We start from the raw sequence: 24,144 nt of genomic DNA on the forward strand, positions 1-24,144 counted from the left end.
AGAAGCCTGTGCAGACGGGGAAAGAAGAGTAGGCTATGCATAGGTCAGGTACGACCGAAGATATTTCATGAAGACCAGGCGAAGGAGAAGTAAGCATAAGGATACTCCGAATATTCTGAAGGCTCAGACGACAGTGTGGCCCTCAGCCACGCAAGAGGAGCTCCTCCATTTCTCCTTCGAGCCTTTGTTCAGCGATGTGGCTCTTAAAGAGTGATGTGAGCAACAAAGTGCATCTCTACACCAGCTCCCTTTTCCATGTGCTTCCTCTCCCCCATATCTGAGGGCTCCTTCACACGGAGCTTTTGTCCTGCTGTGAACATTGAAGGCATCTCCTGCACTAAATGCCTCTTCTGCTTCAGTTTCCTCCATGAAAAGAGTGAAAGCCACGAGAAGAGGAGCGAGATCAATGGAAGATCATGGAAGGCTCCGATACAGGGAGTGGGAGTGGGTGAAAAAGGGAGTCGTTGGGATCCTGCCTTTAAAATGGAAGCAGAAAGCCCTGTTTTAAATGCAGGATTTTAGGCTGTTGTAGAGCTGCCCTGAGACTTCCACGATCTTTCATTGATCTTGCTCCTCTTGCTGCTTTTACTCTTTTCACGGAGGAAACTGAAGCGGGGGCCACAGATTTCCTGGGAAGAGAGAGGAGGACCCCAACCAAGACCAACTGTAAGGTGGAAGGAGAGGGAATCTGCTGCTTGCTACTACCTCTGCTTCTGCCTCTGAGACTCCTGATCCACCACGTCACTGTGCGTGCTGCCTCTTCGCAGGATTAAGGCCCTGACTCTGCAGCTTCTCCAGGACTGCCACCCCTTCCCAGCCCAATTGTGTCATCTTCCTGGGCTGGGGGCATAAAGGCTAGGCTCCTGCGGGGCGGACGGCCACCAAAGGGGCGACACCAAAGGGGTTCGCCCCCTTGGCAGAGCCACTTTGGGTGAACACGAGGGCCTGCCCCTTGTCAGCAGAGGGTGTACTGGTTACACATCTATCTTTTGAGGGATGTGCTTCAAAGAAAGAAGGGGAGGGACCCAGGGAGCAGCCGTCACAATTATAGAGGGCAGAGGGAGATATAGTGGGGGGAGACAGTTACATGTTCAGGAGTGTGGGGGCCAAAACAGGATCCTGGTTGTCCCCATGCAGTCCCCCAATACAAATAACCTGGATAGCCTTGGCAGCAGCCCCCCTGGGTTGAAAATACTGTTGGTGAATGCCAGGTCAGTGAATGGTAAGACAGCAGCCATCCAGGACTTGATCCCGGACGAGCATGCCGACCTGGCATGTATTACAGAGACCTGGTTGGATGAAGCTGGGGGTGTTAATCTATCTCAGCTTTGTCCCCCAGGGTTTTCTGTAGAACAGCAGGCTAGACCTGGGGGGGGGGGGCACAGAGTTGCAGTGGTCTATCAAAGACCCAGCAACCCTAAACAAGCATCTTTGTGGGAGCTGAGGGTTGTGGAGTTTGTACATTAATTATACAAATTATAATTATATTAATTATACAAATGTAGGAGTTACCAGTGGGAAAATATGATAATTGGGTGAAGGAAGGAAGCCTGTCCAAAGTTAATATTTCCAGCTGTCCTTTGCCAGGGCAATTCACTTCTGGCTTTGACTAATTTGTTTGGCTGGCTCATTGCCATACTATGAAATCATGTTTTGTTTCATGTGAAACAACTGGTTTTGTTTCCCCCCTCTCTCAAATGGTGGTAGTTTGTTTCCAGGTTGTTATCTTTTTTGCCCCCAGGAAGTGGGGGCACTTTAAAAAGTTTAGAAAAACTGAAATATTTGCACTTATTTGACTATAAGCTTAGTTTCAGGATAAGAAATCATATGTAAAATTAATTGACCTGTTTCTACATTATCACACAGGAAAACAAGAAAGATATATTTCTAGAGAATCACTGGGGAAATTAATTGTTCAGCCTGAGGGTAAATATCTTCCAGATTGGTTCCTTTTTAGTTTTCCAAAATTTCCATCCCCCCATTTGTAATTTTTCAGTTCATGGGATAATTGTGAATAAAACTGAATAGTTTTCCCTCCAGAAGATTGATTTTCTTCTCAAAGAGGCCTCACATCATAATGTCTAACACATTATGAACACGGAGGAGGATGAGGGAGAAATGGAGCCCCCATTTGACATTTTGAGGGCCCTACAAGGTTGCAGGTCTTTATGGCCTTAAAACTGTTAACCTCAACTGCTTTTTAAAAAGTCCCTTTTTAAAGGGTTTTTTAGACTTAAGAAAACATACGACCACAGGCAGCAACACTCACTGAGGCTTGTTCAACAGACCTCTTCCGTTGCATCAGGTGTCACCATGACTCTTATCATAACTCACATTCTTTTATAATGTAACAAATAACTGGTCTCACGCTAGCTTAACCACCTGCTGCAACTTAGAAAGAGACTTCATGAAAACAGATAATTTAACTTATTGCGTGGTCTCTCACACCTTCAATAACCAGCCTCTTTTGGAAGGCCAAGAGCATCCTTCCAGTACATTCAAGAAGAGCCTCCGGGCTTGTCCTTGTTGCCAAATACTGAGCAGCCTCCTGGTCTAACGGCGGTGCGTGACATGTTTTACACGATTTAGAAGTACAATGACTAGGGTCCACTGGGGTTATTTTATCTCCTCTTTTGTTCCGTTTTAAAATCCCAACGATGCCCCAGAAATGGCTCTAGCTGCGGCAGACCTTGCTGCCTTTCTAGGGAGGCGCATTTTCGTGGGCAGCTCCCTCCCCCTCCAGCCTGGCCCACGTCTCCTGGCATCAACTCCATTAGGCCTGACACGTACAGCCACCATTTCTGTAAAGGTCATAACCTACCCAGTAGGCCTCAGCGAGGTCTGGCCTCCTTGAGCTCACACATCTGTGCGCTGAGGCCTAGCTTGCCCCTGCTGTGAGGGGACAGAGGGCAAGAGGATGAGGGCTTGTGTGTGTCCCAAATATGCTTCTTTTGTTGTTGTAATTTTTCCCCCTGTTGCTTCTGCAAGAGGACATTTCCTTCTTCCTCCATTTTAAAGATTGCATCCTTTTACTGTTACATTGGCAGCATTTCTGCCAGGCTATGACAGGTTTTCCTCCATCACCATGCACCTCATCACACACACACACTCATGCACCACCCCCCCTCCACCACTACCCCCACCATGGGCCAAATTGCCTACTGTGTAATTAATGTGGGATTACTGCTTCTCGTCACCCCAATGCACGTGTGCACGCATGCACACACACACACTTCCAGCTGCACCAAGAATTCTGGTGACATCATTTGCCGTGACAGCAGAGTGACTGGGTGAAAGGTTAGCTTAGCACGTTTCAAAATGTCAGAGTGTGTTGTGTGTCATGCTAATCCGCAAAGAAAAAGGGTTTGTCTTGGTGGGATGGAGCAGTGGGGCCTTTTGTCCAGGCCTTTGGCTCAATCCTGCACAGTCCCAAATGATCAGCCGGGAATTCCTGGAAGTCTTGAGCTGAGGAAGAACCATGTGAAACTAAGCAGAGAGCTACTGAGAACAAAAGAACAGGACTGCTGGATTGGACCAAACATCAGCTAGTCTAGTGTCATATGCCTCCCCCATGGCTTGTCCGCAGCACTGTTGGTTCAGAGATATATTGCCTCTGCACATTTATCTACTTGCCAGCGATTTCACAAATTTAATACATTTAAAAACCACCTATTGGTTATCATCATGCCTTGAGGTAGTACATATTCAATCAGTGAATTAGGCTTAATTTGATTTTTAATATTAAACAGCCAGGAACACATTAGTAGCGATTTAAAACAACAGCTACAACAGGAAGTCCAATCTTATGAGCTGCTCAGCCAGTAAAGCAATGTTCCGAGCAGGAGGATGCAATGACCACTGTGCCAGAACAATTGTGCAGCTTCATGATGTTATGCTCTAACATCAACTCACAAGCTGTTCCAAGGTGCCACATTGTCAGGGCTACCCCAAGGAATTTGTCCTGCTCATATTTCTGTTGTGCCCCTTCACATACTGCTTCAACTGCTTATGTATGTATGTGTTCTAAAAAGACCGAGCAGCCGGAATGTTCTAGGTTCATGCACATTTCATAACGCCTCATCAGTTGAGTCAACAGCTAGGGAGACCTCTTTCCAAGCAACTGAAGACAGACCTTACTGCCAATGGCTATGGAAATTTCAAAGACTGAAGCCTGCATTTGCCACAAAGGTTTTCCTTTTTTCTTTTGCTGAATTTATTTGATTTGGGGGAAACTGGCTAAACCATCACTTTTTGGACCTATAAATCTATGGGCATTCAATGAATATCTCACTCGTTTTTTTGTCAACACAGATTCACGGATAAGGATTATCCAAAGTTGGCTTTGACTTTGCAAAGTGATATACAGATAAACTGAAATCTCTCCCTTCGGAAGCCCTGTGATCACTTTTTATTGAAGCTGGCATTGGGGTGCTCAGGTTGAACAGGTTCCTGGCTGCTGACATTTTAGCTGTTTAAAATGGACTCCAGGATAATGTAGTTAACATTTAAAATCTATTATAACAGGATAGGTTATATGTATCTCTTTTCCAACCATCAGTTTGTTTTATCTTTGTGCAGCATGTAGGCATTATAAATATACTCTGTTAGCTGTCTGTCTATCAAGGCTATCCTATGCACAAAGGAATCCTCATTAAATACAATGGGAGTTACTTTTGAGTAAACATGAACAGGATCAGGATGTATATCAGCCTTCCCCAACCTGGCACCCTCCAGATGTATTGGACTACAACTTCCATCCTCCCAGGCACTGTAGACCAACACATTGAGCAGGGGGTTGGACTCCATGGTCTTATAGGCCCCTTCCAACCGTACTATTCTATGATTCTATGAACTGGAGGCACCAGGCAGGGGAAGGCTGGTGTAAATCATAGCTGGGTGCTGGAGGTTCAGAGGATGGTAGCGAGGGAGAGGGCCTTTTCTGTGGTGGCCCCCCAGTTATGGAATGCTCTCTCCAGCAAGGCCCACCTGTCACCAACATTGTCATACCTTAGACACTAGGTTAAGAATTTCTTCTATTCCCAGGCATTTGATGGCATATGATGAGCCGCTTAATGAGTCAGTTGAATGGTTTATGTAGCTGGTTTATATTTTGTATTTAAAAAAGCAAGAGACTTTTGAAAGTCCAAGTAAACAATGCCTCCTGGGTCACCCTTACTATTGTCTGATCCCTTGGGAAATGATTAGGAGATTCCTCTATGCCAGATCCCGCGATAGTTGTGCATACACACGCACCGCCCCAGATACGTCCCCTCATCCCGTGAGGGTTTTGGAGGGCCCTTTCTGTTTGGCAGCTGCAGGCACTGAGCTGCCACCGCCCACAAAATGCCCCAGCGAGCGCCCCGCATTGCCCACCCTCTTCAGCCTACCTCTTCGGGTGTCACGGGCCATCCGTCATCTGGTAAAAGAATGGACTGTGATCCCGTTGAGGAAATGCAGCTCCCACAAGAACACCCCTCCCTTTGCTTCAAAAAGCATGCCAGGCAGATATTTGAACCAGCATCCTCTGAAGCCGAGATGAGCTAAGCGATACCTTGAGCCACAGTGCACCTCTGCAGCATAGATTTAAACAGGTGTAATCGTCATTCCTCCCTCCCTTGGCAGTGCTCTAATTATGGGGGGGGGGGTGATCTCCCAGCCCCCCTTATCTGTTGTGATGCCTCCCTCAGCCTCTGTTTTTGAAGGCTCCTCTGGGGGGGGGGATAATTTGCCCCAAATCTGGAAGATTCAGGGGACGGGGCTTATGGATTGCATCAAGGTCCCCCTCCCTCTCCCCAAATTCAACCCAGAGAGCTGCAGTGCTAGGATTGCCTAGCGGAGCATTGCCTCAGCATCCTCCTCCCCAAACAGGAGGCCATCATGGGAGGAGCGACAGCTGAACGCGTGGCTTGCTTTGCAAGCAGAAGCCCCTGGTCCAGTGCCTGGTCATTCCCGTGAAAGGATCCCAGCTCATGGGGCAGGGGAAGACCCCAGGCAGCTGTCCCAGCCACAGCACACAGCACGGCTAGACGGACCAGTGGTCCAGCTCAGCAGAAGGCAACACCGGATGCTCCACCAGCCAGCACCATTCCCGGGATCCCTCGAGGGAACCCTGGCAGCTGATCTGGCGCTACGGCCGGGGCAAGCAACCGTCTGTTGAAGGCCACATTCCCTTATGATACCACCCTAATGGCAGAAAGTAAAGAGGATCTAAAGAGCCTCTTGTTGAGGGTGATAGAGGAGAGTGCAAAAGCTGGTTTGAAACTCAACATTAAAAAAACGAAGATCATGGCATCTGGCCCCATCACTTCCTGGCATATGGAAGGGGAAGAAATGGAAGCAGTGACAGATTTTACTTTCTTGGGCTCCAAGATCATCGCAGACGGTAACTGTAGCCATGAAATTAAAAGACGCTTGCTCCTTGGGAGGAAAGCTATGGCAAACCTAGACAGCATAGTAAGAAGCAGAGACATCATCTTGCCGACAAAGGTCCGTATAATCAATGCTATGGTTTTCCCAGTAGTAATGTATGGCTGTGTGAGAGCTGGACTATAAGGAAGGCTGAGCGCTGAAGAATTGATGCTTTCGAACTGTGGTGCTGCAGAAGACTCTTACGAGTCCCCTGGACTGCAAGGAGGTCAAATCAGTCAATCCTACAGGAAATCAACCCTAAGTGCTCATTGGAAGGACAGATACTGAAGCTGAAGCTCAAATATTTTGGCCACCTAATGCGAAGAGAAAACTCCCTGGAAAAGACCCTGATGCTGGGAAAGACTGAAGGCAAAAGGAGAAGGGGACGGCAGAGGATGAGATGGCTAGATAGCATGACCGATGCAATCAATATGAACTTGAGCATGCTCCGGGAGAGAGCGGAGGACAGGAAGGCCTGGCATGCTATGGTCCATGGGGTCATGAAGAGTCGGACATGACTTAACGACTGAACAACAACAAACCTGGACATGTTGGAATCCAGGCTTATGGCTTTCATATATTGAGAAGGATATAGGTTCCTTCCCCAGAGCTTGCTTAAGCTCCTTAAAAACTAGGTCAGCATGTTTGCCAAGCAGTCCAGCGCATGGTGTAAGGCCAACCTTCAGCTGGTTTGTCAGGACCTGATCCAGGTGATTCCTGCATGTACCTATTTAATATAAGGCTGAGTCATGGGGGAGGTGAAAGGGAAAAGCCAGCCTTGAATGGGTAGTGATGCAGATTTTGGTAACTAAGATTGCCTGGGCAAGCAATCTAAAGTATTTTGTCCTGGACTTTAGAACTTAGGACTTTCTGCATGCACAACACATACCCCACGAAAGGATGATCCCTCCAAGCAGGGCTGGCCCTAGGCAAAATAACACCCTTCTTGAGGAATGCCTTCCCCTGCCTCTCGCTGTCAACTTACCGCTTTCTTCTATGATTATTTATAGTGTTTATTGTATTTGTACTGCTTGTAATGTTTGGTAATGTTTCCTCAAAGTACAGATACATTCCACTGATTTTAACCTAAAAGAAATGACATCAAATTGGAAAAGTAACATACTTTAAAGCTAATTGATGGGAGTTAATTTTTGTAGCCCCCTTCATGGATCACTGCCTTGTTGTGGCGAAGGGGCTTGCGTAACTCAGTGAAGCCATAAGCTATGCCATGCAGGGCCACCCAAGACGGACAGGTCATGGCAGAGAGTTCTGACAAAATGTGGTCCACTGGAGAAGGAAATGGCAACCCACTCCAGTATTCTTGCCAAGAAAACCCCATGGAACGTATCACAAGGCTAAAAGATATGACGCCGGAAGATGAGCCCCTCAGGTCGGAAGGTGTCCAATATGCTACTGGGGAAGAGCAGAGGGTATTTCCAAGTAGCGCCAGAAAGAGTGAAGCGGCTGGGCCAAACCCGAAAGGACACTCAGCTGTGGATGTGTCTGGTGGTGAAAAGAAAATCCGATGCTGTAAAGAACAATATTGTTTAGGAACCTGGAATGTCAGATCAATGAATCAAGGTAAGCTGGAGGTGGTCAAACATGAGATGGCAAGATTGAACATCGACATCTTGGGAATCAGCGAACTAAAATGGACAGGCATGGGCGAATTTAATTCAGGTGACCATCATATCTACTATTGTGGGCAAGAATCCCTTAGAAGAAATGGAGTAGCACTCATAGTCAACAAAAGGGTGGGAAAAGCAGTACTGGGGTACAATCTTAAAAATGATAGAATGATCTCAGTACGAATCCAAGGCAAACCATTCAACATCACAGTAATTCAAGTCTATGCCCCAACCACTGAGGCCGAAGAAGCTGAGGTTGATCGGTTCTATGAAGACCTACAACACCTTCTAGAACTAACACCAAAAAAAGACGTCCTCTTCATCATAGGGGATTGGAATGCTAAAGTAGGAAGTCAAGAAATCACTGGGATAACAGGCAGGCATGGCCTTGGTGTACCAAATGAAGCAGGACAAAAGCTAATAGAGTTTTGCCAAGAGAACATGCTGATCATAGCAAACACTCTTTTCCAACAGCACAAGAGGCGACTCTACACATGGACGTCACCAGATGGTCAATATCGAAATCAGATTGATTATGTCCTTTGCAGCCAAAGATGGAGAAGCTCCATACAGTCAGTAAAAACAAGACCTGGAGCTGACTGTGGCTCAGATCATGAGATTCTTGTTGCAAAATTTCGGCTTAAATTGAAGAACGTCGGGAAAACCACTAAACCGTTCAGGTATGACCTAAATCATATCCCTGATGAATATACAGTGGAGGTGAGGAATAGATTTCAGGGATTAGACCTGATAGACAGAGTGCCTGAGGAACTATGGACGGAGGTCCGTAACATTGTTCAGGAGGCAGCAGTGAAATCCATCCCAAAGAAAAAGAAATGCAAGAAAGCAAAGTGGCTGTCTGATGAGGCTTTACAAGTAGCTGAGGAAAGAAGGGAAGCGAAAAGCAAGGGAGAAAGGGGAAGATATACCCAACTGAACGCAGAGTTCCAGAGAATAGCAAGGAGAGACAAGAAGGCCTTCTTAATTGAACAATGCAAAGAAATCGAGGAAAACAACAGAATGGGAAAGACTAGAGATCTCTTCAAGAAAATTGGAGATCTCAAGGGAACGTTTTGTGCAAAGACGGGCATGATAAAGGACAAAGAAGGCAGGGACCTAACAGAAGCAGATGAGATTAAGAAGAGGTGGCAAGAATACACAGAAGAACTATACAGGAAAGATCTGAATGTCCCTGATAGCCATGATAGTGCGGTCACTGAACTTGAGCCGGACATCCTCGAGAGTGAAGTCAAGTGGGCCTTAGGAAGCATTAGTAACAACAAAGCTAGCGGAGATGACAGTATTCCAGCCGAGCTATTTAAAATCCTAAAAGATGATGCTGTTAAAGTGCTGCATTCAATATGTCAACAAATCTGGAACACTCAACAGTGGCCACAAGACTGGAAAAGGTCAGTTTACATTCCAATTCCAAAGAAGGGCAACGCCAAAGAGTGTTCAAACTACCGCACAATTGCGCTCATTTCACATGCCAGCAAGGTGATGCTCAAAATCCTACAAGCTAGGCTTCAGCAGTATGCGAACCGAGAACTACCGGAAGTACAAGCTGGGTTTCGAAGAGGCAGAGGAACTAGAGATCAAATCGCCAACATTCGCTGCATCATGGAGAAAGCAAGAGAATTCCAGAAAAACGTCTATTTCTGCTTCATTGACTACGCTAAAGCCTTTGATTGTGTGGATCACAACAAACTGTGGCAAATTCTTAAAGTGATGGGAGTACCAGACCACCTTACCTGTCTCCTGAGAAACCTGTACGAGGGTCAAGAAGCAACAGTAAGAACCAGACATGGAACAACCGATTGGTTCCAAATTGGGAAAGGAGTACGACAAGGCTGCATATTGTCACCCTGCTTATTTAACTTATATGCAGAGTACATCATGAGAAATGCCGGGTTGGATGAATCAGAGGTCGGAATTAAGATTGCCGGGAGAATTATCAACAACCTCCGATATGCAGACGATACCACCCTAATGGCAGAAAGCGAAGAGGATCTCAAGAGCCTCTTGTTGAGGGTGAAAGAGGAGAGTGCAAAAGCTGGTTTGAAACTCAACATTAACAAAACTAAGATCATGTCATCTGGCCCCATCACTTCCTGGCATATAGAAGGGGAAGAAATGGAAGCAGTGACAGATTTTACTTTCTTGGGCTCCAAGATCACCGCAGACGGTGACTGTAGCCCTGAAATTAAAAGACGCTTGCTCCTTGGGAGGAAAGCTGTGGCAAACCTAGACAGCATAGTAAGAAGCAGAGACATCACCTTGCCGACAAAGGTCCGTCTAATCAAAGCTATGGTTTTCCCAGTAGTAATGTATGGCTGTGAGAGCTGGACTATAAGGAAGGCTGAGCGCCGAAGAATTGATGCTTTCGAACTGTGGTGCTGGAGAAGACTCTTACGAGTCCCCTGGACTGCAAGGAGGTCAAATCAGTCCATCCTAAAGGAAATCAACCCTGAGTGCTCATGGGAAGGACAGATAATGAAGCTGAAGCTCCAATATTTTGGCCACCTAATGCGAAGAGAAAACTCCCTGGAAAAGACCCTGATGCTGGGAAAGACTGAAGGCAAAAGGAGAAGGGGACGGCAGAGGATGAGATGGCTAGATAGCATCACGGATGCAATGAATATGAACTTGAGCACGCTCCGGGAGAGAGCGCAGGACAGGAAGGCCTGGCGTGCTCTGGTCCATGGGGTCACGAAGAGTCGGACACGACTGAACGACTGAACAACAACAACAATTTTTGTAGCTAGTACCACCAAAACAACCTATAGAACTGGGGGGGGGGGGGGTGTTAAAGACACTTACTGCTTTTTTTTGCCCTAGCTCAATGCAGGCAATACACTCTCAACAGAATCTGAATTACCAAGCTCAGCTCAGCACTGCCTCCAAGGGACTTCAGTCATGCCTGCTTTACATTTTGTTTTACTCAGGATCTCTGAACAATTAAGGCACAACCAATCTGTGCCAGAAAAACAGAATCTGCTTGCAGGATCAGGCCAAAGTCCACCTGGACTGGCACCCTTTCCAAGAATTTCCGCCACTAGCAGGTGCTGCTAAGTGGCTCATTGGAAATAAACGGGGCAGCTGACCACAGTTTGCCTTCTGCCCACCTTTGTGGCATGTGATGTGACATGCACAATGGCATGGGTTATCACACATCAAGGCACCAATGGAATGTGGAACTGGCTTTTCAAATTTATGGAAGCCTATAACCGTGGCAGAAGTTATAGCCCAGTTCAAATTATCACCTGGAACATGTGCCAATGGACAACTGCCGGGAGGAAAGCAAGGGGTGTTGTGAGACAGAGTTGCCCACTGTGGTGAATACTGTACAATGAGAGTCTAAGATTTCTTTTTTCTTTTTTTAACATGGAGGAACATAAGAAGAAGGGAAGGGAAGACCCACCACCGGAAAACAGTAATTCAGATCATTAAAGGGTTGAGTTGCTACGAAAAAGAAAGGGGCTTTAAGTCCTCCTGGCAGGGCAGAGTGGGTGGGCTATGGGGTTTATTTGCGAGGTGAAGAGAGTCAGGGGGAGAGGGGAAAAGGTGGATGAAAAGCTGTTGGGCATGATTGTTGATTCCGCAAATTAAAGAAAGAAAGAAAAAAGTGTGCGTGTGTGTGACACCCCCCCCCCCCTACACACATACATCTTTGAGCCTAGCCTCTGTCCATCCTCCTTCCTCGAATTCACAGCTCCCATCATTGGCAGTCTGAATTAACCCTGACAATTGTGTACTATTAACTCCCATGGGGCAGGGGGGGAGCGGGGAGCAGGGGTGGGGGGTGGGCAAGGAGCAGAGGAAATTGACCGTGCTGACAAAGGGGACAACCAGCCCAACGACACCAAATCGCTAATTGCTTCCACTCCACCAGCCCCCTCCCGTTCCTTCCCCTGGCATCTGTTGGGTGGGTCCTCCCTCTCAGGCAAGCTTAAGGGTTCCTCTGCAAAGTACTTGCTTCCCTCATCAGAGCATCTTCTTTCTGCTCCAAATGTCCCAGTCCAGTCTCTTTTTTCTTCCTTTCTTTTAAAAAAATGACTGATGGGTATTGAATTTGTAATAATTAGGGCTGGTCGTTGATCTAAAAAATGTTGTTGGTTGATTAATAGCCTGGCTTGTAACCCATTCATTAATTATATTTAAATATGTCTGCATATCACTAAAATCTCAACGTAAGTGCCCTTTTGATGCTATCGAAAGAAATGTGGTAAAATGTGCTGCTTAATAAGCAAAACTCATTGCCTGAAGTAAAGCCCTTTTAATCCCCCCCCCTTCTCACTTACAGTAGCATGCTAAAGCCAATAAACAAGTCTAGCTTTCAGTCTCGGCCCCGTCAGTTAATCAACTAAAGTCTGAATTGATTAAATGGCCTTAAGAGTGCCAGTCTGGCGATAATGGAGCTGACCACCAGTGCACAACTGTGGCTGCCCACCTGACTAGCAAACCGGACCACACAAGCCTGTTAGGGTGCACAAAACTCCGAAATTCTGAACTTTCTGGGTTTTGCCAATGAAACCTTTCCAAGCTGTAAATGCGTGTCCATTTAAGGCACAGGAACACACTTCCTGGGCTGCCAGCCTCCCTGCCTGCTCCGCTTTGTTACTACCACATTGTGACGCCCCTGCCCAGTTAGTGCGAAACAAGCGTTGGTCTTTCCTCTGTCCAGTGTGTTTTTTGCTGGCGCTTCTTGAGAACTGCACAAATACATTTAAGCCCCATCGATTTCAGTGGGGCTTAAGCACACTTTACTTTCCCTACATTGCACCCGTGATCGTTAGCGCTCAGCAGTCCTGCAGTGCTCAAAATGAACCAGGTGCTGTGAAGCACACTGAGGTTTATATGCTCCTTGCTCAGCGGGGGTAAAATCCACCAGGGTCTCATCTAGATGGCACTGCTTTGACCCCCCGCCCCATCGCAACTGCACAGCAATGCGGCTTCGAGTCGGCATGCCCTGCGATGCCCTCGTGATGTACTGCGCACTTCCCTAAGAGACTCGCTGTGCCCTCTTTTTTTGCCATTATACTGAAATGCGCAGCTGTGCAGTCCCATGGGCGTGGGGGTGCAACACTTCAGTGGCTGTTTTATACCTGAGGGCCTCTGCTGTGTCTTTCTGACCCTGTTTTAGGTAAGAACTGGGTGTTTTGTGCCCCTTCATATTCGCACCATCAGTTTGCCGGTTCCCGAGCCTGACACTCTCGCGATGGTTCACACTCACAACTGTGAGTGCTACATGCCTAGCCATCACTCCGAAATGGTGCCAGAGCGATGTTGTTCCTCCCCCAAGACCCTCCCCAGGCCTTGGGTACTGAGTCCAAAAGCAACCATTGCAAAGATACGAAGCTGCAAAAATGTGCGAAAGTGTGATTAAATAGATGAAAACGCACCTCTGTGCCTCTGTAACTGCACAGCTGCGAAGGGATGGGGGAGCAAAGGGGCATCACAGAGTGACGCAGGCACTACGTACGCCTACAACACACCCACTGTAAGATGCGAAGTCAGATCGGGGAACGAACGGCCTGTAACCACGGTGGGAACCTGCAGCAAACCCCCAAATCGCAGTAAAACAAGTCCTTGGAACTCCACTTTTTCCGGGCGAAAACCACGGATGGCTGTAAAGTTGCGACTGCATCACCTGTCACGAGGGACCTTGCCTTGCACCCGCCCTGGAGTAAAAGCCCAGTGTAGATGTGGCCCAGGATGTTCCCTACCATGCTTTCTTGCAAGGCTCCTGTTCATTGCAACTAGGCTGTACAGAACTTCTCCCCATCCACTGTCTAAAGTGGTACACTCCAGAAACAGTTTTGCCACATGATCTTCTGCACAGTGGGCTCAAGACTGCAGGCCTAATGGTACTTCCTTAGAGAAACAAAGGGCTACATCACATTTCTTTGGCCCCGATGGAGCTATGATGTCCCATATAAGACGTTAGCCATTCATTATTGGGCTTTTAGAATTTTTTTAGATTTTAAATTTAACATATCTGGGTTTAATTTTTTTTAGAGGTAAATTACTTTGGGTTTTGGTAAAGTGCTATACAACAGTCTTAAATGAATACATAAAGTAGTCATGTCAAGACCTATCCTCCATCCCTAGAAAATGGGGATCTTCAGGACCAGGAAAAGGTTTAAACCTTTACGCCACCTGTGTCCCTGAACACTCCCCTGAATTTTCTTCTATATCCATGAATTGCAACAATTTCTTCCTAAAGTGTTGCACTTGGGGGCACCATTGGGGTGGGGGGGTGGGGAAACCTGCTCCCCTGGCACTGGGGGAGGGGGCCTTCAATCCCAGAGGATGTCCTTGATGCCTTGCAGCTCTTTGATGGAACCCATTGGTATTTTTAGAGCTGTTTTATGATTTTCATTCCTGATATTACATTTGATGCTTTTGGGGTTGCGTGCCACTTTGGATGTTCTGCAGAAGAGGAGTCTATAAATGCAGCCAGTCAACAATTTAATCAACCCATCTGTGTTAAGCAGTTTGGGGCACCTTCGCCCATGTGAATCTGCCCACCCGCTGGTAAGATTTCCTTCAGAGGTGCGCCCACTTTCATATACTAGCCAGGTGGTGAGGTAACTGGGAAAAGGGCCTTTCCTGTGGTAGCACCGAAGTTCAGGAACTCTGTCTTCAGACAGGCTCTCCTAATGCTATCTTTTGAGTGCCAGGCTGTTCTCTTGTGCTTTTCATAATGTTAGAGGTCTGTCATGGGTTTTGTTATTGATTTTATCTCCCAATCTGCGGCTTTTATCTTTGTGATGTATTTTTGTTTTAATATTATATCTTATAGTGTGTTTAAGAAAACAGCATTTTTTTAAACAAGGGTAGGAAAATGCAGCTCTAGTGCGTAGAGTGTTGGATATAAATCTAGGTTCAAATCCTTGCAAAACTCCAAAGCATACCAGGTGACTACCTGACCTAACCTGTCTTACAGGGTTATTGTGAGGATAAACTGGGGTAACCTCCCCCCCACATATATACTACCCTAAACTTCTTGCAGGAAGAGGAGCAGGATGAAAATGTAAGCCATAGTAAGAAGTTTCCTGCAATGTTAACCCCTCCCCTCAGCAAGTGTGTATATTATGATTGTGTGAATGCAGCACGGAAGGTCTCCTGCCCATCACAGCAGGAGGCAGCCCAGGACGGGAGTGTCATGCGCACATATTGGTTTTGCTCAGGTTGATGTCTGGCTTCCTGGACAAAAACTTCAGTCTGAGGGTGCATTGGATGTTGCCAGGGCTGGGCTCAAGGGTAGGCATGGTTGGCACCTGCCGAGGGCCCACACCCCAGCACGGGTCCACTGGCAAGAGCCCCCTGGAGTTGCTCCTCCTTTTCATGATAGCACCCTGCTTGTTCAGCTGCCTCTTGCTGTGGCCCAGACAACGGCGGTGGTGAGGAGGGGGAGCAGCAAATGCCTGGCTCCTGCCTGCCAAGCGAGCCGGTGGGAGCCACGATGAGGAAGAGGAGCAGCAGCAAGAGCAGCCGGTGACCGTGGCGGTGAGAAGGGGGACATACTGAAGGAGGGCCCCCAATCTGGACTAGCACCCAGGAGGTTCTCCTGTAAAGGTGTGGCAATGTTGATTTACTGGAACATGTGCCATCCCTATTCCTTAGTCAATAACAACAAGAAGCATTTATTGAAGGTATTTTTTACAGTGATCCAAGCACATCACAGAACTATCTCAGCAGTTTCCACAACAACCCTGAAAGGTCAGTCCATATTATTAGCCCAAGATTACAGACAGGGGACGGAGGCTGAGGGAGTGAGAGCGACTTGTTAGCAGCCAACCAGTGTAGCTGTGGGAGGATTTGAAGCAGGGCCTTCAGGGTTCATTGCTCGGTCTCTTAGCCGCTATGGCACACAGGTAAATCTTTCACCACAGGCATCGGAGTTTCCTCTTCCGCACATGCAAAAGTATATGGCTCTCACACATGCACATCTGGGAGGGCTGCTGTCAGGTGATGATGGGGAAGCTGAGATGTTGGGGAAGCCCAACTGACTGAAACCACTCCCTATTCCAGGGGCTCAGGGCAACTGGCCATTTCTTAAGAGCACCCCGCTTCCCTCTCCCATGTCCCCGTAATCATCACACACTTTTCCGATGGTCCCTTGCGTGTCCAGTTTTCCACCATCTCCTTCTCCCTCTCTCTTTCTGTCTCTTACGCAACCTGCCCATTGTGCGATGTGTCAGTTTGTGCAGCACCGTCAAACACATCGGCCAGTCCAAGCCGAGCAGGGCTTGTGAAAGGCTCAGCAGGGGCCCGCGCACTATGCCACTAATTAGGGCCTGCAGCAGAGGTTCCCATACACACCTGCATAGTCATGTGACTTCAGTGGCGGGTGGGGGAAGCAAAGAATGACTGCTCCACCCAAGCGTGAATCAAAATGAGCTCGGCTGCAAGAGAAATAATTTTTTTTAAAAATCAAACAAGTTGTTGTGGTCGCAACAATTTCCAGGCAGACAAAATGTTCCTGCATGTCTGATTGGGTCGTGGGAGGTGGGGGTGACAAGGAGACCCCACATCTCAACACCTGGCTCCTGTTCGGCCCTTCTGGGGGCTCCATCTTGGAGGTGGCACTGATGCTGCCCCTATTTATTCCATGTTTGTTTATTTTTTAAAGAGAAAATGGCCCGGTGCTTTGCAGTCATGATTGTGTTTTGCCATCCCACACTGACCCCGCGAGAGAGGTCAGCATTATCCCCATTTCATAGGTAGAGCGCTGAGAGGCTTTCACAGCACCAGCTTGGGGATGGTGTGAGACTTTTAACCTGGCAAGCAGGAAAGCCCAGGGGTGCCTGGCGTCCCCTCACACAAACCGCAGTGACATGAATGGGAGATGCAAGAGGGGAAGTTGCTTTGCATGGTGTGGCTTGGTTCATTTACTGGTGGGGGGGCGCAGAGCCCCTTTCAGCTGGAGGGCCGAGTTCCATTTCAGAGAAGCTTTCGGGGGCTGCATTCCAATGGTGGGAGGGGCCAAAGGCAAAAGTGGGCAGGGCTAAAACACCAAATGTACCAGCCTATTGTAGCTGAAAGCTCTCACTGCCAGTACCTCAGCATCTGGAGAGGGATGTCAACTTTTTAGAACAAGGAAGAAACTGCACAAAAGCTGGGAAACTGCCCAATGATCAGTGGTCAGGGGAAAGGGGACGGGGCCAAGGGAAGATATTTTGAGGAACCCCGGAGGGCTGGATTGGGATTCCCAAAGGCGATATTTGGCCCCCAAGTCTGAGGTTGTGCACCCCTCATTTACCGGGATCTTCCAGAGCAGAGAGCCACCCTCTCTAAGAACGGGCGGTGGTGGTGGGGATTGCCTTTCAAATGTTGTCTTTCAAATGTTGTCTTTCCAGGAAGCCCCATTTTCCAGCCTGTTCAGTGTGCCTGGAGTCCCAGACCCTATGTCTGTATTGGGTTTCCCAGAGGAAGTGGTCTCGTGCTCACTGGCACTCGACCCTGGCTCTTGAATGCACAGTCTCTTCTGCTTCTTTGCAGGCCCATTTCCGTTGCGATCCCAGGGAGCTGCTTCTAAAACTCTTCAAATCCATTCGTGTGCAGGAGGCACTTTTCACCCCTGGGCATGTCTGGTGACATCAGCTGGGCATGCATTGCCCAAACTCTCTGGACTGCCAAAGGGGCTCCATAGTTATTGCTCCCAACATGCCTCAAAGTCTGGCCACAGAAGAAATGACCATGTGGGATTGGAGATGGGAAGGTAGAGGCTGGCCCCTCTCTGTTGTCCTTCTGCTGGATGGCAAAGGCGCATTGATGTAGGCAGGCCCTTGCATGTAAGCTGGTCTGTTGCTGAAGGGGTTTTTATAGGGCTGGGCACTGTTTATTTCTTTTACTGTTCCATTTTTAATTGCGCTTTTAATGTATTTGTTTTTATGTTATGTTTCAATTGAGTTTTTGTTTTAACCTTGGTTTTATTATTGTTAGTTGCCTTGAGTGCCATGTTTGGTGCAAAGGCAGGATAGAAATATATAAAATAATAAGCCGGTTTGTAAGGTCTACAAACTGCCAAAAGAAATCTAAACGTAGCAGAAATTAAGGCCAACCTAAGACAGTCAACTCGTCTCTCTGCCCAGGGCAGCATGGACTCCACATGGTATCAAAGACAGAATGCAGAATAAGACTTGCAGTGCAATCCTATTCATGTCTACTCAGAAGTGAGCCCCACTGAATTCAATGGGGCATAATCCCAGGGAAGTGTGATACAGCCTTGCTTAACATACATCGATCAGTGTTTCTCTGTTACACCTGCAAAGAACAGCTTGAAGCTGATGTGGGGAGGGGGGTAGTTGTGGGGAGATTTTAGAAGACCAAAAAGGGCTTGGTAGATGTTTGCGACAGGAAACTTTCCATGGTTAGAATTGGCTGTCTGTCGCCTCTGTGCTCTGTATGGCAGATGTGGTTCAGGTATTGCCCAGGGCAGGACTAATCCAGGCCACCCACAGGCAGGAGTTAAAAAAGTGTTTCTGTATCAACACGGGCACATCTGACAAGGCCAACTGCCAGCCATCAAAGGGCAAGGAAGGTGCCCAGCCACATGCCAGCTCTCGTCACGAGTGCCCCGGCTGGAAAGATGGCAAGTGCTGTGCTCCGGATGCTGCTGCCACCCTTGCAGCCCGGCCCGGCCCAGCCCAGCCCGCTGGCAAGGAGCGGCCTCCAAAGCAGAGGATGTCCGGGTGGCCCTGCCCTTAAAGAGCAAGTGCAGAGTTATGAAACTGATTGGCTATAGCAGCTTTCCCCAACCTGTGCCCTTCAGATGTGTTGGAGTACAACTCCCATCATTCCCCACCGTCCGTGTGGGGTAATGGGAGTTGCAGTCCAACACATCTGGATGGTGCCTGCTGGGGAAGGTTGGGATATACGAAGCAGTCTGCACGAGCTCAGGGCTCCCCTGTGCGTTGCAGAGGATTCCTGGGTCATAGTCCGAGGGCACCCACTCCCCTGATGAGGCCTCCCTGTAGCCCAGCAGGAACCGAGCACGCACCCTAGGACGCGCCCAGTGTGCGTGGCGGGGGGCCGATAGGGTGGCTTCCAGGGAATCTTCGCCATCGCTAGGCCAGAGTTTTAAATCTCCTGCATTTACCAATTCCTGCTGTTTTGATGTGTTTCTCCTGGCTGTAGAGATCATTGTTTTTCAAAGGAAGAATTATATCAGAAATATAAAAGAATGTGGTGGGTTTTTTTTTAAGAGCATGAAAGAGACATTGGTGTCTACAAACATTTTGATAATGGCTCTCCAACATTTGTTGAAATTCAAAATATGCCCCCTCCCACCACCTCTGGCAATGTTGCTCTCCTTTTTCAGTGGTCCTAGACCAATGTCTCAAAATGCAGGACATGGGGTTTTCTTTAACCCTGGATGTCTCCTGCTGGTCTGGCATTCTGCAGCCTGGGCCTCTCCACTCTCCAAATGCTCAGTCCCTCGGTCCTCCTCCTGCTACTGCTAGTTTACTGTGGTGTGAAAGTCTGCCCTTTAAAGGGCGGCGGCAGTGGCGGGGGGGGGGGGCAGTGGCGTTGCAATTGGAAAGACACATTCTGACACAGTGGTAACCCCCTGACCCTGCCGTGCCTGGGCCCATTAAGAACAGTGTGTATCTTCACGCCTGGCAGAAGAGGGGTCTTGAAGGTTATGGGGACTGGAAGGGCAGGAACAAGCCAGAGGAAACAGAGAGAGGGGGCAGTTCTTTAGCTCAGCCATGTGCAAGCACTGCAGCTGCTTCCAGGGGGAAACTATGCTCTCCTTCTTCCATATGATCCAACAACTGTCTCTCTCCTTACCTCTTTTCTGGTACCTCTCCCTGGTCAAGCAGTATTCCAAATTTTTGTCACGTTAAAATCTGAAGTCTCCTTGTTAACATTTTTAGGATTTAGCTCCTTTCTTGTGGACTCTAGAACTTAGGTCTCAGAATGGCGAATGGATGCATCGTGTCTCTAATGGACACGAGTGGAAATGCACTCACTTGTGCACTAAGACACCATGCAGTGCACCACCTGATGCTTCACATATTGCAGCTGCTGAGGCCTATTTTGAATAGTTGGACTTTTCGATTATAACATGCAGTAACATGCAGCTCATGGCCCAAATGTGGCCCCAGCCTTTTTTGAGGCCCCTGCCAGCTCCCAAGTCATGGCTGAATTTTGGTGGCACGGTGGGGCAAAAAAGAGCTGCCTTTTCGCTTTAAAACAAGGCCCACGGGGAGCACGTCCATTATTTTAAGGGATAGTTGTGTTCCTTGTTTTAAGGTGAAAAAGCAGGGAGTTTGCTGCTGCCAAATTACGGCTGAATTTTGGCAGCAATTCAGCATGCGGTGATTTTGGCGGCAAGAGGATTGTGACCCACGATGGGTTCCAGGAGTGGGAAGCTGGCTCCTGGCCCCTCTGAATTTGCCCAGCCCTGAATCATACCTTTAGAAAGAGAAAGAGCAACTCTTGGCTTTAAAACCAATTGAGGGCAGGGGCAAGGAAGCAGAGTGTTGCAATGCAAAAGTAGGCAGAGAAAGTCTTCAGTGGTGTGCTGAAATGTGTGGCTGGGTGGTGAACTTTGGGGCCATGCCTCTATTTCCATCTGTGAAATGTTGGATCCTCACACCAATCCTATGAGGCAGGCTAGGCTGATTGATAGCGACTGGCCCAAAGTCACTGAGATGACTGGGGATTTGAGAACCCAACATCTTTCCTACTGCATGCAGCAATGATTCTCAGAAGGGCCCAGAAGTTATCCTGGAAGTGTGGACACAGGGAACACAGCATCTCCCTTGTTGTTCCTGCTTTGGCACTTCCAGTAATATGCAATGCCCTGCCCGCACAGAGCGCCAGCAAACGTGAGGTCAGCAGGGATGGATGGGTCTGTCAATTGCACTTTTCTCTGTTTCTTATTTTTCCAGTCTTAAGTTTGGTTTGTCACAAACTTAAAACTGGTTCTTTAAAAAAAATGTTTGCATGAAAATTCATACATATTTTGTATGCATTTCTCTTAATACATGCAGTTTTGCTTGCAATTTTGCCTAATATACACATTTTTGCAAGCAACTTTCCTAATATAATTCATTTTTAACATTAATTTCACTAATATGTGCATTTATGGTGTGCCCTTTCCCCTACTACGCACTTTTTTGTACACAATTTTTTTTAATTGGAGGCTCCATTGTAAAATTCAGAGAAGTGTGAATTTTAAAGGTTAACAGAGTTTTGTTTTGGATATTAGTTCAACAGTGCAAAATTAGGTACATTCACATAAAAGATATGAACAGAACAAATTACTCCACCATTGCTTTAATCTCTGCTTAATGGGCTTCGTCCCAGCAACCAAACTCTGCCAGCCCTACTGTTCGTTCTGAGTCTCTGCTGCTCTCTCTTCCTCCCTCTGCCTTGCTTGTTTAACTTAAAGTATAAACCTTCTGGAAAGAGATTGTGTCACTTCTGTGTTCCATGTACAGGACCTAGCACACTGATGGAAATCAGTGCATGTCAAACTACTGTAGTAGCAAGATTCCCCCCCACACACACACACACAGGGAGGAATTGTACCTGCGGAAAAATACCTGCCCTCCTTGTGATGTGAGACTCCACTGTTTGCTGCTGGTTCAGTTAATAATAAATCCCCATGAGCTAACCAGAGCACGTATGTCCAAGCAGGGACTGGGCAGGTCTGAGCTATCTATTACCTGCTGCATCAAGATGTTTGCAGGCTGGAACTGAAATCCAGAGGCTTCTGCAAGGCCCTACGTGGTGTCCACCTTGGCCAAGGTTGTTTGGGAGTTTCCTTAATGAGGGGGGATGTCTGGGTTGCTGCCAATGTATGTGCATGTACTAACATGCATGTAGCAGATTTCTTCAAACAGGAGGAATGCGTATTTCATATGTGTGCACGTGCACAAACATAAATGCACAAGCTGACAGGCAACTGAAATCAAGCACCTATAAAATACCCAGGGATATAAGGATATGTTTGATCCCACAAAGAAAGAAATCTGTTCATAACGACAGACAAATGGACTGGCCACATCTACTGCTGGGTCATTGTTTTCTGTGATACCCAGAAATGCAGTTACATTCCTAAGCATGTATCTCTCACTGCACAATTGCAAGTCGTGGCATGCATATCGTGGGAGTAACACTTTCATGTGTTTGTGTAACCCAGTGGTATATTTTTCTTTAAGAATTCTGAGTGGGAATATTCCTGCACATGCTCAGTAAAGGAGCGAGATAGAGAGTGGCCACCATTTTAGGAAGTTAGCAAAATGCAGGTGTAAGAAGCTTGCTTTCTTCTCTCTGTAAGATTCTGAATCCTTGAGACAAGTTAGTAGGGAGGGCTCCTTTTGAATTTTTTTTAAAGAGTCATGATTTCTTTTACAAACACTATGTTCTTTTATATTATATAAAGGACTGTTTAACAAGTTGTTCCTGTGTTGCTGGATCCTGGTCCATTTTGAGAAGACTGCTGTGGAGCTGGAGTAAACCGAGTAGAGACTGTTTTCCTTCTTAAGCCAGTAGAAAAATCAAGCTTCAGAGAGAAGTTTTATTTATATTTTTGTTGTGGACTCAAGCTAAAGACAGAACTTTGGGAGGGCTATGCTCTGTTTTATCGTTTTGGTGATAAATGAATTGTTATGCATGTAAAATTATTACATGTGTATTATTATTATTATTATTATTTTTAATTAAGAAATTGAAATGATATATTTTAATTGTCCCTGTACAAGGCCTTTGCTGTGAGTCCCTTTAGAGATGCTGAAGCAAAGTGTTACATTTGCACAGTCATATCTATGCATGTGACTAGGTAGTAAGGCTCTCAGAAGCAGACCTTGAAAGAGATCCTCTGCTTTTAAGAATTGCATAGACAGGAGAAGTTCACCAAGCCAGGCTTTTCCCAATCACAGTGCCAGGAGAAGTCACACCTGCCGGCAGAGCTTCCCCCTCCCTCATAACAATGCAGAATCCTTCCCAGGGCCTGGAGCATATGTTCACCTAATTTTGCAAGCAAAATTACCCCCCCCCCCGCCAGATCTCCAGTGGCTCAGACTTGAGACTTGGGGCATTCTGGGAGCCTAACCATAGTGTCTGGTGGACCAGAGGATAGAGTTTCACAGCACCTGCCCATTTTATTTTTAAAAGAAAATCCACAAAATGACTAGCTATGGGTCCGGTCAGAGTGGTTACTAACAGGAGACAAAGAAAGAAAGATAGTTAAAAGAGGAAGCAGAGAACTTTAACAACAAGGACTAGAACCTTGGCATTCATGCAGTTTATGACAGGCTGCAGATTTCAAGTTAGGTTTATGGGTCATTTGGAATCCTCTCACCCTGTTTTAAACTGCAGATGACAGAAATGGAAGAGAAAAGTATTATTGTTGTGAACCAGTTAGATGCTCATCTTGCTGCTGCTGTCTATGTGTGTGTGAATTCCACACAGATTTAAACCTGGGCACTTATCATTTCAAACAATAATCATAATCAAGCACCATGCCGAGGATCGAGGTTTAAGGGACAGCTTTTAATTTCTTGGCAAGAAACCAAAGCTACCTTTTGGCTGCCCCTCACACTCAAGCATACTCACTCAGCCGTGGGTTGGTGATGTAGTTCCTGGTTACTGCTAGAAGGTGCTCCCGTGCCCCAGCTAGAGCTCCTCCTGGGTGGCCACTAGCCCTCACTTCCACCTTGGTAGCCATGTCCTTGGAGGGGTCTGGGGAGAATAGGCGCAAGCGAGAGCCCAGCTCCGGTGTTTTTTATCCCGGCTGTGTCTGACTGGTGCCAGCTTTGTGCTCTGCCCTGCCCCCTTCTGTGTTGTGCCTGCACACAGAAAGATTTGTTGGCTGTAAACTACCAGGCAACACAGGTTTGGGCTGCACGTTGGCAAGCTCTCACCTCATCTGGGGTGTGCTAAACTTTTTCAAGCAAGCTGTTGACTTCATTTCAGCAAGAATGTCCTTCATTTCTGTCTTGCTGTCACTGTCACATAGGTAGTCAGCATAAATTACTGCTGCTGTTCTTTGCTTTGCTTCCTTGCTGAGAGGAGAAGGGCTATCCCACATGCCTTTGCACAGGCTAAGAAGGGTGTTGACTTTGGGATATGCCAAAAACCCATC

The 24,144-nt window shown here is 47.3% G+C and overlaps 1 protein-coding gene across 1 annotated transcript in view; it reads right to left on the minus strand.

Annotated features, from left to right (window-relative positions):
• ATP6V1B1 (ATPase H+ transporting V1 subunit B1) overlaps positions 1 to 23,832 on the minus strand; it is an 83,623-nt gene extending 59,791 nt beyond the window's left edge. Inside the window, exons 1-2 of the mRNA XM_084860168.1 lie at positions 23,822 to 23,832; positions 23,616 to 23,730 (exon numbers count right to left, since the gene is read on the minus strand). Of these exons, the coding sequence (XP_084716294.1) occupies positions 23,616 to 23,727 (112 nt within the window). The 5' untranslated portion in view covers positions 23,728 to 23,730; positions 23,822 to 23,832. The remainder of the gene's footprint in view (positions 1 to 23,615; positions 23,731 to 23,821) is intronic.
• Between the last annotated feature and the right edge of the window lie 312 nt (positions 23,833 to 24,144).

This window comes from Heloderma suspectum, chromosome 5 (assembly GCF_057233095.1).
Source record: "Heloderma suspectum isolate Gila_16-S chromosome 5, 16-S_ref, whole genome shotgun sequence".
NCBI classification, from domain to species: Eukaryota; Metazoa; Chordata; class Lepidosauria; order Squamata; family Helodermatidae; genus Heloderma; species Heloderma suspectum.